This window comes from Mizuhopecten yessoensis, unplaced genomic scaffold (assembly GCF_002113885.1).
Source record: "Mizuhopecten yessoensis strain PY_sf001 unplaced genomic scaffold, ASM211388v2 scaffold4507, whole genome shotgun sequence".
In the NCBI taxonomy this organism is placed as follows: Eukaryota; Metazoa; Mollusca; class Bivalvia; order Pectinida; family Pectinidae; genus Mizuhopecten; species Mizuhopecten yessoensis.
In genome coordinates this window covers 127,639-142,796 of record NW_018405581.1, presented here as the reverse complement: position 1 = coordinate 142,796, position 15,158 = coordinate 127,639, and the positions used below count along the sequence as shown (strand labels likewise).

The 15,158-nt window shown below is 36.9% G+C and overlaps 1 protein-coding gene across 1 annotated transcript in view; it reads left to right on the top strand.

Annotated features, from left to right (window-relative positions):
• LOC110449130 (seipin-like) overlaps nt 1-15,158 on the top strand; it is a 28,805-nt gene that overhangs the window by 1,314 nt on the left and 12,333 nt on the right. The window contains exons 4-7 of the mRNA XM_021495770.1: nt 2,098-2,173; nt 7,294-7,361; nt 9,463-9,597; nt 9,853-9,950. Of these exons, the coding sequence (XP_021351445.1) occupies nt 2,098-2,173; nt 7,294-7,361; nt 9,463-9,597; nt 9,853-9,950 (377 nt within the window). The remainder of the gene's footprint in view (nt 1-2,097; nt 2,174-7,293; nt 7,362-9,462; nt 9,598-9,852; nt 9,951-15,158) is intronic.

The following is a 15,158-nucleotide window of genomic DNA, read 5'->3' as shown; positions in this document are numbered from 1 at the left end:
AAATTTCAAAATAACTTTGGAAGGTTTATGAGAAGGTTAAATCAATTGATGAACATGTCACAAAACCAAGATGTCTGACAGCCAGCAACCTTGAATTTGAGAGTTAAAGTTTGTTAGTGCTAGCTATTTCCCAGAACTTATTTGAAGGATATTTCTCAAATTTCACATATAGGTTTCCCATTGTCCTTAGTTATGTATATCGTTATATTAGACTGATCACAAAACCTTGAATTTGAGAGTTAAAGTTTGTTAGTGCTGTTTTCCATAACTTATTGGAAGGATTTTTCTCAAATTTCACATGAAGGTTCCCCATGATCCCTTGTTATGCATATCTTGTTTTGGGACTGATCACAAAACCAAAATGACCGACAGGTAGCCATCTGGAATTTGAGAGTTAAAGTTTGTTAGCACTGTTTTTTCAGAAAGTTTTAGAGGGTCATTTCTCAAATTTTACATGAAAGTTCCCCATGGTTCCTAGTTACGCATATTAAATTTTGGGACAGAAGGGAAATCCAAGATGGCCAATAGATGGCCATCTTGAATTTGAGAGTGAAAGTTTGTTGGCGTTATTTCTCAGAATGTTCAGGAGGAGTCTTTCTCAAATTTCACATGAAGATTCCCAACGGTTCTTAGTTCCGCATTCAAATTTTGGGGATGATTGGAAAACCAAGATGGCTGGCTGGTGGTAATATTGAATTTGGGATTATTTTTTTTTAGCCCGATTGCTCAAAAAGTATTGGAGGGATCTTTCTGCAATTTCACATAGGGTTCCTCTTGTTCTTAGTTATGCATATCAAATCATATTGGTCGGTCATCTTGTTACAGTTTAAGTTGGTTATCAGGGACGTAACCAGGACTATGAGTATGTGGAAGCATACGAAGCGCGAAGCGCGGAGTAGGGGGTGGGTTCGGGAGGGTGGTTACCCCCTCCTGAGTTCGGGGGGTTCCGGGGGTTCCGGGGGTTCCGAGATTTTTTCGGAATCTGGAACCCATTCTGGTGCAGTTTGAGACATAAAATACCTATCATTTTCATATTTGGCTTGTAGTATTTTTTTTCAAAGACGTAATAATTAGTTCCATATGAACAAGGAACATTTTCTTTAAATAATCAATAAAAGAAACAATATCAATGAGATAATGAATTCACTGAGGGCCCAGGATAATATGAGTTGTTAAAGTTTATCACATACAGTTCTACGATGTGATCCTTGTTAAAAGTATACTTGAAAAAATTACGTGGAAGCCCATGCGTCCGTGCGTACGCCTGGTTACGTCCCTGGTTATCGCAGAGACGTATATAACACATGTGTTATATACGTCTCTGGTTATCGCAATTTCTCAGAATTTACTGGAGGAATTTTTCTCAGATTTGATTGGTAGCTATATAGGTTTCCCTTGGTCGTGAGTTGTGTATGTTCACTTTTGAGATTGATAAAAAGATTGATTAAGATGGCTGACAGGCAAACTGATCAAAATAGATAAGAGAAAAGAAGAGAAAAGATCTAACTGACAAAGAATCTATGAAATTGAGGTAAATGTTTATAATCCATCCCACTACATTGGGGTAGAAAGAAGGGACCATTGAGGGTTGGTTGTTTCTGAGAGACGGAGCAGATTGAATTATCTTGGATGAGAATACTTTCCCATAGTTGCTGTGTTATCCAAGTGAGCGGTACTTTGCCTCATATTTAATATCTATAAAAGCCATTTCCCCTCTGACATGAAAATCCTTCTGATTTAACTAATTTTTAGAGAATCAATAAAAGCTACAATGCTTATCATTTTAAGCCCACCATCTATATAACTGAGTAAATACTTCTTGCTTAACTTGGTCAGTATACCCACTCCACAAGAAGTTCATAGGGATGGAATTGAGCTGTTTAATGTTTTTGGTTCAGTCTTGATACCGTGTGATGGTTTCCAACGTTAACACTATATATATCCCTACTTTGAGAAATTGCAATTAAGTACCTGTCATACTCTTTAAGAATATGTATTTAACACCGAGAACTTCTTTATACCTGCTGCTTAAATGTTGAGAAACAGATACATGTGTAACATCAGATGACGACCTAACATAACATTTGTGTATTACAGGTGTTTACCAGAGGTCAGATATACAGTATAATCCTAGAAGTAGAACTACCAGAATCTCCACAGAATCAAAATCTAGGTAAGCAATGCACAACAACGAACCACTCATGTCTGCACATAATGCTAAATTTACTATACAAGTGATATTGTAAATCCATGAATAGAAAAAACTATAATGCAGTGACAAGACTGGAATTCAAACCTGGGAACTTGATGTGGTTGCTCTAACCGACTGTACTACCTGGTCACATGATAGTCCAAGAACAGTTCCACCTCTTTCCACCCTCCTTCATTAAAATGTTAAGCCCAGAAGACACAGAAGACCCTATGTATAACCCCCTTTCGTAGGGACCACATTTGTCATCATTACTGCCTTGACATGAAAATCGGCTGAACAGGGCACTAACTAAGATAACTAAGCATAGGTGAATTATGGCATCTACTGTAAAGAGGATGTAAATGTTTGACATGAACTTGCTAGGAGTTGGCAAACATTCTGGTTAACCTCTTGTGGGTAACATCCTGGTCATGATTACATTGGTCAATCTTTTGGTTACGACTTCATTTAACAACACTTCTGAACCTCATCTTCCATTGTGACATCATGATTCATGGCAATTGTTTCTCTCATACTCATGACTTTTGGTTATAATGTTAAAGTTTTCTTACTCGAGTCAGTCAATTTTCAAATTGTACAAAATCACAAGGTTTACAATGTGAAAATTAACTAATGCGAGTCAGGTAAACATGATAACCAACCATCACTCTTTGGAGACTTCTATATCACGGGCACAATCACATGTCTACTAAGATGTAAATATTGAACAAACTAAACGGGAATCATTTAGAAGTTTACAGGTAAATGAATGTTTTATAACATGTTTCAATGAATCTAGACAGTTGTCACTTGTGTTGAACTTCAAATATTAAAGCTATTAGCTCAAAAGCTTAGTAATGACATATAGTAAATGGACCCTCAACTCTCAGCACCCAGAGGGGCGTCATCCTTCGTTTGTACAAAATTTAATCCCCCTTTGCCCAAGGATGCTCCAGGTTGATTTGGAATAAAATCCCTTAATTCCTATGGTAGAAGAAGGATTCCAAAGGTTTTTACCTCTATTTCCCCTATTGGGCCAAACAACTCTGCCCCCAGGAGATCCAAACCAACCGTTTATACAAAATTCAGTCCCTTTGGCCAAAAGATGATCCAGACAAAATTGGGATGAAATCCCTTAATCACTATGGTAGGAGAATGATTTTAAAGGTTTATCTCTATTTCCCCTATTTAGCCCCACCCCTCTGCCCCAGAGGGGCCACACCCACCATTTATACAAAATTGAGTCCCCTTGGCCCAAGGATTCTACAGACCAAGTTGGGATAAAATCCCTTAATCCCAATGGTAGAAGAAGGATTTCAAAGGTTTTTATCTCTATTTCCCTGATTGCGCCCAACACCTCTGCCCCCAGGAGCGCCACACCTACTGTTTATACAAAATTGAGTGCCCTTGGCCCAAGGATGCTCCAGACCTAATTAGGATAAATCCCTTAATCCCTATTGTAGATGAAGGATTTTAAATGTTTACCTCTATTACCCCTATTCTGTCCCACCCCTCTGCCCCCAGTTGGGGCACACCCAACGTTGATACAAAAAAGTCCCCTTGGCCTAAGGATGTTTTTAGCTCACTTGCCCTTTGGGCAGGTGAGCTAAAAACTTGATATTTCTAAAACGTTTTTAAAATTGAAACTCAAATAACCTATTTCAGCTTACCCCCATGCTTAAAAGTACACCACAGATTTTAGCACAAGTTACATAGCACATTATAAGCACAAGTTAAAGCACAAGTTAAAGCACAAATTTGCATTTAGCACCATTTCATTGTTTGGTATAATAAATGTGTTCATTCCAAGTGTATGAGTGCATTAAGCTGGCTTCTGCATGAAGTTGTGCAATCATATTTTCATATACATGTGCAGCCTCCCAGATTTGAAAGAGGTTTTAGCTCACCTGGCCCGAAGGTAAGGTATGGTGCGGCGTCCGTCGTCCGTCCAGCGTCTGCAGGCGTCAATATTTTACTTTAAACAACTTCTTCTTTATAACCCCAAGGCCTAGGGTGATTATATTTGGCCAGAAGCAAACTGAGATGAAGGGCTACCAAGTTTGTTAAAATAAATGACCTTGACCTGTATTCAAGGTCACAGGGGTCAAATATGTTAAAAACTTTAAACAATTTCTTCTGAATAACCGAAATGCCCAGGGTGATGATATTTGGCCAGTAGCATACTGGGATGAAGAGCTACCAAGTTTGTTCAAATGAATGACCTTCACTCATACTCAAGGTCACAGGAGTCAATTGTCTTAAAAGTTTTTTAAACAATTTCTTCTGAATAACCGAAATGCCCAGGGTGGTGATATTTGGCCAGTAGCATACTGGGATGAAGAGCTACCAAGCTTGTTCAAATGAATGACCTTCACTCATACTAAAGGTCACAGGAGTCAATTGTCTTAAAAGTTTTTTAAACAATTTCTTCTGAATAACCGAAATGCCCAGGGTGGTGATATTTGGCCAGTAGCATACTGGGATGAAGAGCTACCAAGTTTGTTCAAATGAATGACCTTGACCCACTCTCAAGGTGACAGGGGTCAAATGTCTTAAAATCTTCGAACGACTTCTTCTTAATAACCAAAAGGCCCAGGGTACCAATATTGGGCTTGTAGCATACTGGGATAAATGGCTACCAAGTTTGTTCAAATGAATGACCTTGACCCACTCTCAAGGTGACAGGGGTCAAATGTCTTAAAATCTTCGAACGACTTCTTCTTAATAACCAAAAGGCCCAGGGTACCAATATTAGGCCTGTAGCATACTGGGATGAATGGCTACCAAGTTTGTTCAAATGAATGACCTTGACCCACTTTCAAGGTCACTGGGGTCAGATGTCTTAAAATCTGAAATGACTCCTCCTCAATAATCAAAAGGCCCAGGGAACTGATATTGGGCCTATAGTATGCTGGGAGAAAGTTCTACCAAGTTTGTTCAAATGAGTGACCTAGACCATCTTTCAAGGTCACTGGGTTCAAATGTCTTACAATCTTCAAACAATTTCTTCTCAATAACCAAAAGGTCTGGGCTCATGATTTTTGGCCATTAGCATGCTGGGATGAAGGGCTACCAAGTTTGTTCAAATGAATGACTTGACCCACTTTCAAGGTGACAGGGGTCAGATGCTTAAAATCTTTAAACAACTTCTCAATAACCAAAAGGCCCAGGGTACTGATATTGAGCTTGTAGCATGCTGGGATGAAGGGCTGCCAAGTTTGTTCAAATGAATGCCCTTGACCCACTTTCAAGGTCACATGGGTCAAATGTCGTAAAATCTTCAAACAACTTTTTCTCAATAACCAAAAGGCCCAGGGTACTGATATTGGGCTTGTAGCATGCTGGGATAAATGGCTGCCAAGTTTGTTCAAATGAATGACCTTGACCCACTTTCAAGGCCACAGGGGTTAAATGTCTTAAAATCTTCGAACGACTTCTTCTTAATAACCAAAAGGCCCAGGGAACTGATATTGGGCTTGTAGCATGCTGGGATGAAGGGCTACCAAGTTTGTTCAAATGAGTGACCTTGACCCACTTTCAAGGCCACAGGGGTCAAATGTCTTAAAATCTTCGAACAACTTCTTCTTAATAACCAAAAGGCCCAGGGTACCAATATTGGGCTTGTAGCATACTGGGATAAATGGCTACCAAGTTTGTTCAAATGAATGACCTTGACCCACTTTCAAGGTCACATGGGTCAAATGTCGTAAAATCTTCAAACAACTTTTTCTCAATAACCAAAAGGCCCAAGGTACTGAAATTGGGCCTGTAGCATGCTAGGATGAAGGGCTACCAAGTTTGTTCAAATGAATGACCTCGACACACTTTCAACCTAATCTCCTCATATGTTTAGATCTTTTAATAGATTCTTATGAATCAAACACTGATATTCTGCCTGTAGCTGTATTTTATTCCACTTTTAAGATTACAAGTGTGAGATTCATAACAGGTGAGCGATGCAGGCCCATTGGGCCTCTTGTTTGTTGAATCTTACGATTTTTAATTTTTGATTTTTGCTTTTATCATAGATTGTGTTGTCTCTTCATAACTGCTAAATCATGCACAACAAGACTATGAACAGCAAATAGCCCCTCAACACCACATGAGCTTTTGATCAAGTGACCTATTGCTATCCGTCTTCGTCCGTCGTCAGTTAACATCTTACATTTTCAACTTAAGCTGAAATACTGGCAAAGGGATTTCATTAATATTTCATGGGAAGGTTACTGACATCTCTCTGACCAAGTGTTGTTATTTTTCGGGTCGATCAGAAATCCAATATGGCCACCACGGCCGCCATTTTGAAAAACTATTTCAAACTTAAAGTCAAGCTCTGCTGGGCTGATTGAACTGAAACTTTAGAGGAATGATTGATTCATGGTCCTGACAAAGTGTTGTTATTTTTTGGGTCAATCAGAAATCCAATATGGCTACCACGGCTGCCATTTTGAAAAACTATGTCAAACTTAAAGTAAAGTTCTGCTAGGCCGATTGAACTGAAATTTGGTAGGAATGATCGACTTATGGTCCTGACAAAGTGTTGTTATTTTTCGGGTCAATCAGAAATCCAATATGGCTGCCACTGCTGCCATTTTGAAAAACTATTTCAAACTTAAAGTCAAGTTCTAATGGGCCGATTAAACTGAAACTTTTTAGGAATGATCGACTCATGGTCCTGACAAAGTGTGTGTTTTTTTCGGGTCAGTCAGAAATCCGATTTGGCTGCCACAGCCACTATTTTGAAAATAACTATTTCAAACTTAAAAACAAGTTCTAATAGGCCGATTTAACTGAAACTCGGTCTAGGAATGATCAGCTCATGGTCCTGACAAACTTAAGTTAACGTTATGCTTAACTATTTTGTACTCAAATTGGTACATATTTCAACAACAAAAATTAATACTGTAGGACTCAGGTGACCGTTAAGGCCCATGGGCCTCTTGTTTTGTTAAATCTCAATTGAAAGCTTTTTAACTGGCACTGTCAGCTTTAGTAAGGAATCATACCCATGCATCACCAGCACTTGATTTAAAAAGATTTACAATTTCTGACTTTAAAATTGCTTGTAAATCTCATCTCTTAGTTTATATTGTGTTTTTCAGGAATGTTCATGGTAAAGTTGGATTTATATAATCATGTGGGAAGGACAATCGCCTCAGCCTCTAGATCTGTAAGTGCAATTTGTCATTATATACTAATATGCTCAACAACCCATGATCTGGAAGGAAACAGCCCCTCAAAGATTCAAAGATTCATCTCCCATTTTGTTTCTATGTTAATGTGAAGAATTTGGATTTCAGCTTTCAAATTCGCTCTTGCCTTTAAAAAAAGAAAGGACTATTTTGTGACATGAAAGATCGTAAATAGTTACAAAAAACCCCCAAAAAGATCAATGATATTTCAAATAAGCTTTGTTTTAGCTAAGTTTTGGATCAAAAGGTTGAAATCAATTTTTAGCTCAACTTGACCACGGAATTAGATTAGACTGTTAATTGAGGTTATGCCATGACATGTCTTTTGTCTGTCAACTTTCCATAAATACGCTACTTGTCTGGATAAGCATTGTTGAATTTGCCTAAATTTGGTCCATTATCAATTAGGTCAAGGTGAAAGTTGAGATCCCCGTTAATGATGAGTAGTTGTCACTCAAGATAAGATGACCATGCACTCCTCAACATGTTTTGCATTCCGAAAGTTGTTAGTTTCGGAAGAAGGAGGGCAGTCAATCATGCAAAGTCTGACGGTTTTATCACTTTTTACCATAAAATATGCTCAAAATGTGTTAAATCAATATCGCGAGGACAAGATTTCACATTTAGATGATTCTTGTAAATATTTGGCCTTCAGTGGTAAAATCAATATTTGCTTGGTGTTAATTTCACCCTTCAATAGAAGAACAGTATATTTAGCTCACTTGGCCCAACAGGTGAGCTATTATTAAAAAATTTCAAAAAATTTTGCAGGAAGGTTCTTTAGTCAAGGGCAAACTAAATTGTAAATAATATGGATCTAACCCCAAAAGGCCTGAGGGGCTGGGCCAAAAGGGATCAAATTGGCGAAATATTTTGCTCCAGACTCAGATTTGCTGGAATTAAATACTCTTCATCGATGGAACGGTTTAAAGGTGCTTTTTCAAAATTGTGAATATCATTACCCCAGGATCACCCATTTCCCCCTGGGGAGAGGGTTATGTTCAATACTGTGCTATAATTTATATAGAGAAGTAAATCTTTTGGGTACATTTTGCTTATTTTCAGTGGGATGTAATTCAAACTTGGTTGGAATTATCATCATGTGATTGCGATTTATTGGTATGAAAATTAAGACACTGACTCACCCCTGGTCCTCTTCATGGATGGAAAGGTCTGAAGGTGTTTTTGTAATTGTAGCTCACCTGGCATGAAATGTGAGCTAAAACGACTTCTTCTGAAGAATTGAATGACCAAGGTTCATGATATTTGGCCAGTAGGTACCTGGGATAGAGTGCTATAAAGTTTTTCATCAAAAGGTCAAAGGTGTCAAATATGTTAAAAACTTCAAACAACAATATCCTAAGAACAATTTGGACTAGAGTCATGATACTTGGGTATGTTATGTAAACCAGCAGTGCAAATCTTTTTTTTAGTACAAGGTCAACTTTAAGTGCTAGTCATGGGTCAAAGGTAAACATGGGTTAAACGCTTTAACGATCTTCTTCTCCAGTTCCATAAGGCCAAGGGTCATGATATTTGGCCAGTAGGTACCTGGGATGGAGTGCTATAAGATTTCCTCATTAAAATTACCTTGACTTACTTTCATGGTCACATGGGTCAAATATGTTAAAAACTTCAAACAACAATATCCTAAGAACCATTTGGACTAGAGTCATAATATTTTGGTATATTATGTAGACCAGCTGTTTGAATCTGTTTATTCATTACAGTAATAAGGTCAAAGGTCAACTTTTAAGTGCTAGTTGGGAGTCAAAGGTCAACATGGGTTAAAAGCTTTAAAATTTCAAATTTCAAACAACAATATCTAAGAACTGTGTAAGAGATGTTAAAATCTCTTGTGTTCTAGTTACTAAATTTGGCCTGAAGTTACCTATATGTCAGTTTCAGGTAACAAAAGAAATATTTTGCAATATTGCATTTTTTTTAATATTCATAAATAGTTGTACATATTTTAGATGTTGCATACAAACTGAATTTCAGATTATAAATACAAACCAAATGTTATATATGGGATTCAATTTGCACTTGATTAAAAATGTATTTTTTTCTTGTCTTTAGGCTATTTTGCACTTTAAGTCTATGCTTCTACGCATCCTGGATACTTTCGTCTTTTCCCCATTTCTTTTGTTTGGCTGGATGGAACAGAGGCAGTCCCTATTTGTAGAGCTTTTTACAAAATACCATGATGATTCGGTAAGGAAATGCACCAAAATTGTGATTGTCACAGAGTTTACAGTATTGGTACTTCATGCTTACATTTGTTCATTGGAAACTGAATTTTGCCTAGGGGTAAATATTTAATATACATTGTATTACCCGGTAGTTAGTGAGATTAGAAAATTGGAGAATCACTAGACCCATATTTATCGTAATATTGTGTTTAAATAAGATTTCAATTGAGTTATCATTTTGTCCTTCAATATAAACTCTGTGTTTATTTTCTTTCAGTACAATCCTGCTATCGGTGCAGTCATTCAGATTATGAGCAAGAAGATAGATCTCTATTCTACCAAGCTTCATATCCAAGCACAATTCACTGGTTACAGGTATTTTGTTCAGATACCTTAGTCTGGTCAACACCAGTGTTAATGTTGTGATCACCTTGATTAATTGACAGATACAAAATTCTTAGGACTTTGTTAACACAAAGGATTATCTTAAAAGAAGAGATGACCTGACGACATCAAATGGGGAGTCTCGGCAAATATAATCTATTTCTGCCCTGCCTAGCGACAAACACCAACAAACTATATATAGTGACATCTACAATAGTAAAATAGAACAATGACATCATTGTATACTTCAATGTCTGTGAAAAGATGGTAATAGATTTTGCGGTATTGTCATATTCAAGCCAAGAGTATAACAGGCAAAGAGTTTCGAACACAACTTAATATATCTAAAAAGGAAAAAAAGGTGGATCAGTATGAACACCATTTGTGGTGATGAACCGAAGTTAATCATTTATTAAATATAAAACTGTTTTAGTGTTATAAGATAATAAATGTGGTAACATAATAAAACTACAGGTAAGATAAATTCACATATGCCCTTATCCTGCAAGTGATGGCGCACTGGAAATCATCATGAAGTAAGTCTCTATCAAAATCACTTCCAGATCTGAATGGCATAGGCTGTTATGTTCCCAAACAGTAGGTATGATTTACTCTGAAGGATCATTCCTCGCTAGAGAAAACTAAAATCATTATTACTGATGCATGGGTAAAAAGTATTGGATAGTTTAAAATTTGGAGTACTGTATCAGAATTTGTACTGGGATCTTCAAACTTCACTTCAAATAGTTTGATGTTCAAAGGTAGGGAAGGTTGTTCCTCGAAAGAATGCAGAGGAAACCCAGTTGATATTCTAATAGTAATAAAATTAAAAGAAGAAATGACCCGACAACTTCAAATGGGGAGTCTCAGAAAAATGAATTCAGTTTATATGATTCATTCCACTAAGCCCCAATAGATTATCTGTACAGTAAAACTTATTATACTTCAGCCATTTATCCAGGTAAGTTTTGCATTAAAAGGGGGTTTTGGTGGTTAATTGAATGCGACATAGAACTATTGTTAGGCAAACAAGAGATACAGAGGTCTTGTATTGTTCACCTGGGTTTGTAAGTTATCATGGCAAAATGTTCTCATTAAGTAAAATGTACTGCAATATTTCCAAATTCTTTTATCTGTATCTCTTTATCCATAGGGGCAACACACTGACTCTAGTTAAAATGAGCTCAACATCTCATTCCCTGCCAGAAAGAGTAAGCTTTCAAATGAGTAACATCCAAATTACCTTGTATTGTGCCCAGCTTCCAGGTGTGCTACATTGTTCTTTTACACAACAATTGATTCCCAGGTCAGATGGATAAGCGCTCAATGAGTTGTTCAGGATTATATCATTTATAAAAATGAAAAAGTTGACAAACCACAACAAATGTTCTGTAAGATATAAATATCAATGCCGGGTGAAAAAATGGCTACCACTTTGCAAACATGATGATGTACATATATGTAACTGGGGTTGAAATTGGGAATGTCTTGACACTTAACAGGCAATTTATAGCACTTAGCATTGAACTGTCAAATGTGTATATCGGAGGCCAACAATACATTTGACATCTGATATTTGAAATGAAGATTCACATTTTTCTATGAACTCTACATCCTTACAATGTACACACAACAATAACGCTATCTATACACTCTAACCCCCCCCCCTGTTATTGGATGGAAAGACATACAAATAGCAAAATACACTATTCAGTCTTTGATGATATAGAATTCAAAACTAGAATGTTTAAATAATATAACGTGTTTATGTTTCAAATGCACCAGAATGCAGGATTTATAAGTCAACTTGTCAAACAAATTGGAGGAGGAAGGGGGTGGGGCGCACAGCTACTATGATTGGATATTACCACACAACTGTAAAAGGAGCGGTTTCTATCCAAGAAACCTAACCCAGGATCGTTGATCTTGGGCCCATTGGGGTCTTATAAATTGATGAACATGAAGTATGGCAAATGAACACAGACTCAAAGATATACAATTCAATATCTTTTATTCAACACAACAAGTGTAAATTAATAGCAGTACAGTACACGTTAACATATATCTCACCCACACATGCACCCTATACAACACCGTTCATTAAAACTAGTGGCTGCGAGGCATACTCCTACACTGCTCGCTATAAGCTAGACGACGGATTCTACATTGGAATTCTAACTACATGTGTACAGACTACTTCCTAACCCTAACGCTAAACATTACTGCTGGCCCTACATTATTACCTAACGAGTCCTAGAAGAAAGACAGAGAGAGAGAGAGCCAGGCAGTCTCATAAGGACTTTACTTATGACTGACGAACTATACGAAACCACTGAGTTACGGCAAACTGCACATGCATAATTCCTGCTAAAGTTACTCAGAACACTTCCGATTACGTAACTAGGTTCCGAATGTGAAAAAAACAAGATGGACGATGAAACGTAGTGAGCTGTCAATTGTAAATATTGAATGTTAAGTATACATATTATCTCCACTTTTACATTCCCCCCCCTTAAGACAAATGTTCAAACATTTGGCAATAACTTTACAAAATTTGAAAACTTGATCGCTTAAAGATTATAATGCAAAACTCACTTCAAAAACTCACTCAGTACAGTGTACAATCACAGGCTAACTTTACAACCACAGTGTACCACATTGAAAGTTCGATCAAATCACACACATTTCTAAAGGTCTGCCCACACAGTTCCAACTAAACAACAAATATCCTGATTCACTCCATAAACCATTAGTATCAAAAATAATGTCCACACATTCATACATCACTCATCTGCACAGGAGTAATATTCCATAGCAAAAATAAATCTGAAATGCCACTTAAATCAATACACTCCTTATACAATTACATCAATGTGGCATTCCGTCACAATGATAATACACATAATTTGCACAATTTATAACAATCCAACAGTTACATTATAGACATCTTACTACATTTGCAAAATAAATTCAACAAGTCCTCTGGTACTTTTTGTTTTGTTTTAATTATCTTACAAAAATATAGATCCATTTCATAAAAACATTGATGGAAGAATTCATTACTAAATATATTCATGAATTCATTCTATATACAATAAATGACAATTTAATTTGGACTGGATTCATTACTTAATATATTCATGAATCAGTTATACACACTAAATTCATCATGAGATAATTCATGAAGATAACATCATCCGTAATTAAATATAGTACCAGCAATACAAATTCACAAAATGGACAGACATTTCACATTAACACACATACTTAGCAAAATAAATGAAATAAAATACAACATACAGAATACTTTTTCTGTTACCTTTATGAATTAATTAGCCTCTGTGTTTTTCCACTCCAAACTCTATCTATGTGACTGATATCTGTACCAAAAGCACAACCATAAGAAAAACATTCCCCAGTATTACATAATAACAATACAATAAAAATATAAGGAAAATGGGACAACAAAACAAACACTTCAATTATCTCGAGCTCTTCCGCATAACGGATTCCCTATGTATATCTACACAAACAATCTACACAGAATCACCACATAATGGCATACTACACTTAGTACCCAGTTCCTATAACTGCAGATCAAAAACAATCTACACAGAATCACCACATAATGGCATACTACTCTTAGTACCCAGTTCCTATAACTGCAGATCAAAAACAATCTACACAGAATCACCACATAATGGCATACTACTCTTAGTACCCAGTTCCTATAACTGCAGATCAAAATATATCCAAATTATAAAGTATTTAAGCTGTACCAGTGCAAGCAACACAAGTAAAACATTCTTAGACGAAAGTACATGTTATATCAGAATATTGATCACACCGATCACATTTGTACAACATAGAATAAATGAAATGCAACAATACCTATCTTTCTGTGTTTTTACTTTAAGATTCTATGAACAGTATCTGGGTGGAGACTTTATCATCCTGTCTTCTCTAGTTTGCTGAGGATTTATCTCCCCTGGATTACTATTGTCATTTTCGCAACTTGACATTTTTAGTACTAAGGTTCATGACAGAGAGGTTAATCTCATTCCATGTGGCATCTACCAATACTTTTGCCATCATAAGTCCCTGATTAGCTACAAAAGTATAAGGTTCTGCTATATCTTCTGGCTGGTTTACAGATCGGTCTATATAACCCTTAAATGACATTCTGAGTTAGCTGGCAAGGGCTTACGATTAATCAATTGGGTTTTTACTGTCCGATTCCCATCACTAACGTATACGTGAGGCTGTTCTAGAAACACACATTTTCATCAGCTGATGGTAGATCGTTGCCTACAGTCCACTTCAGGCTCAGCAGTGTTCCAGTCATTCAGGTAATATGATGCTCCTGCGACGTCAATACGATCTACTGGGTCAGTGGCAAACAAATGATAAACCCTTTTCTTGTTTGTCATCCGATGTCGTTGGTTCGGACTGTATTGTCAACGTTGTCCCCATTCAGCTGATCTGGTACCATTCTTTCTGACACTTCTATCTCTAATGAGTTTGTCTGAAGATTATCCCCAAACAACAATACAGTGATGTGAACACTGTTTAGTCTGGGCATTACCTAAACTACGCACTTAATATTGTGGCAGTTTGCAAAAGTTATCACAGAGCTATATATAGGCATGTTCGGATGTCCCACCATGTGTATTATGTATTTTTGCATGTTAATGGAGCAAATGGAGTTAATAAAGCATCTAATAAAACTAAAAAGTCATAGTAACTACTTTACTTTTCAATATTAACATATTACATGCTCTATTTTCTCAGTTTTAGTTTTTTATTAGCTCACCTGGCACTTCAGGTGAGCTTATGCCGTGGCGCAGCGTCCGTCGTCCGTCCGTCCGTCCGGCGTCCGGCGTCCGGCGTCCGGCGTCAATATTTTACTTTAAACGACTTCTTCTTAATAACCGAAAGGCCTAGGGTGTCGATATTTGGCCAGAAGCAAACTTGGATAAAGGGCTACAAAGTTTGTTAAAATTAATGACCTTCACCTATTTTCAAGGTCACAGGGGTCAAATATGTCAAAAACTTTAAACATCTTCTTCTCAATAACAAAAATGCCCAGGGAGATGATATTTGGCCAGTAGCATGCTTGGGTGAAGGGCTACCAAGTTTGTTCAAATGAATGACCTTCAATTATATTCAAGGTCACAGGGGTCAATTGTATTAAAAAAC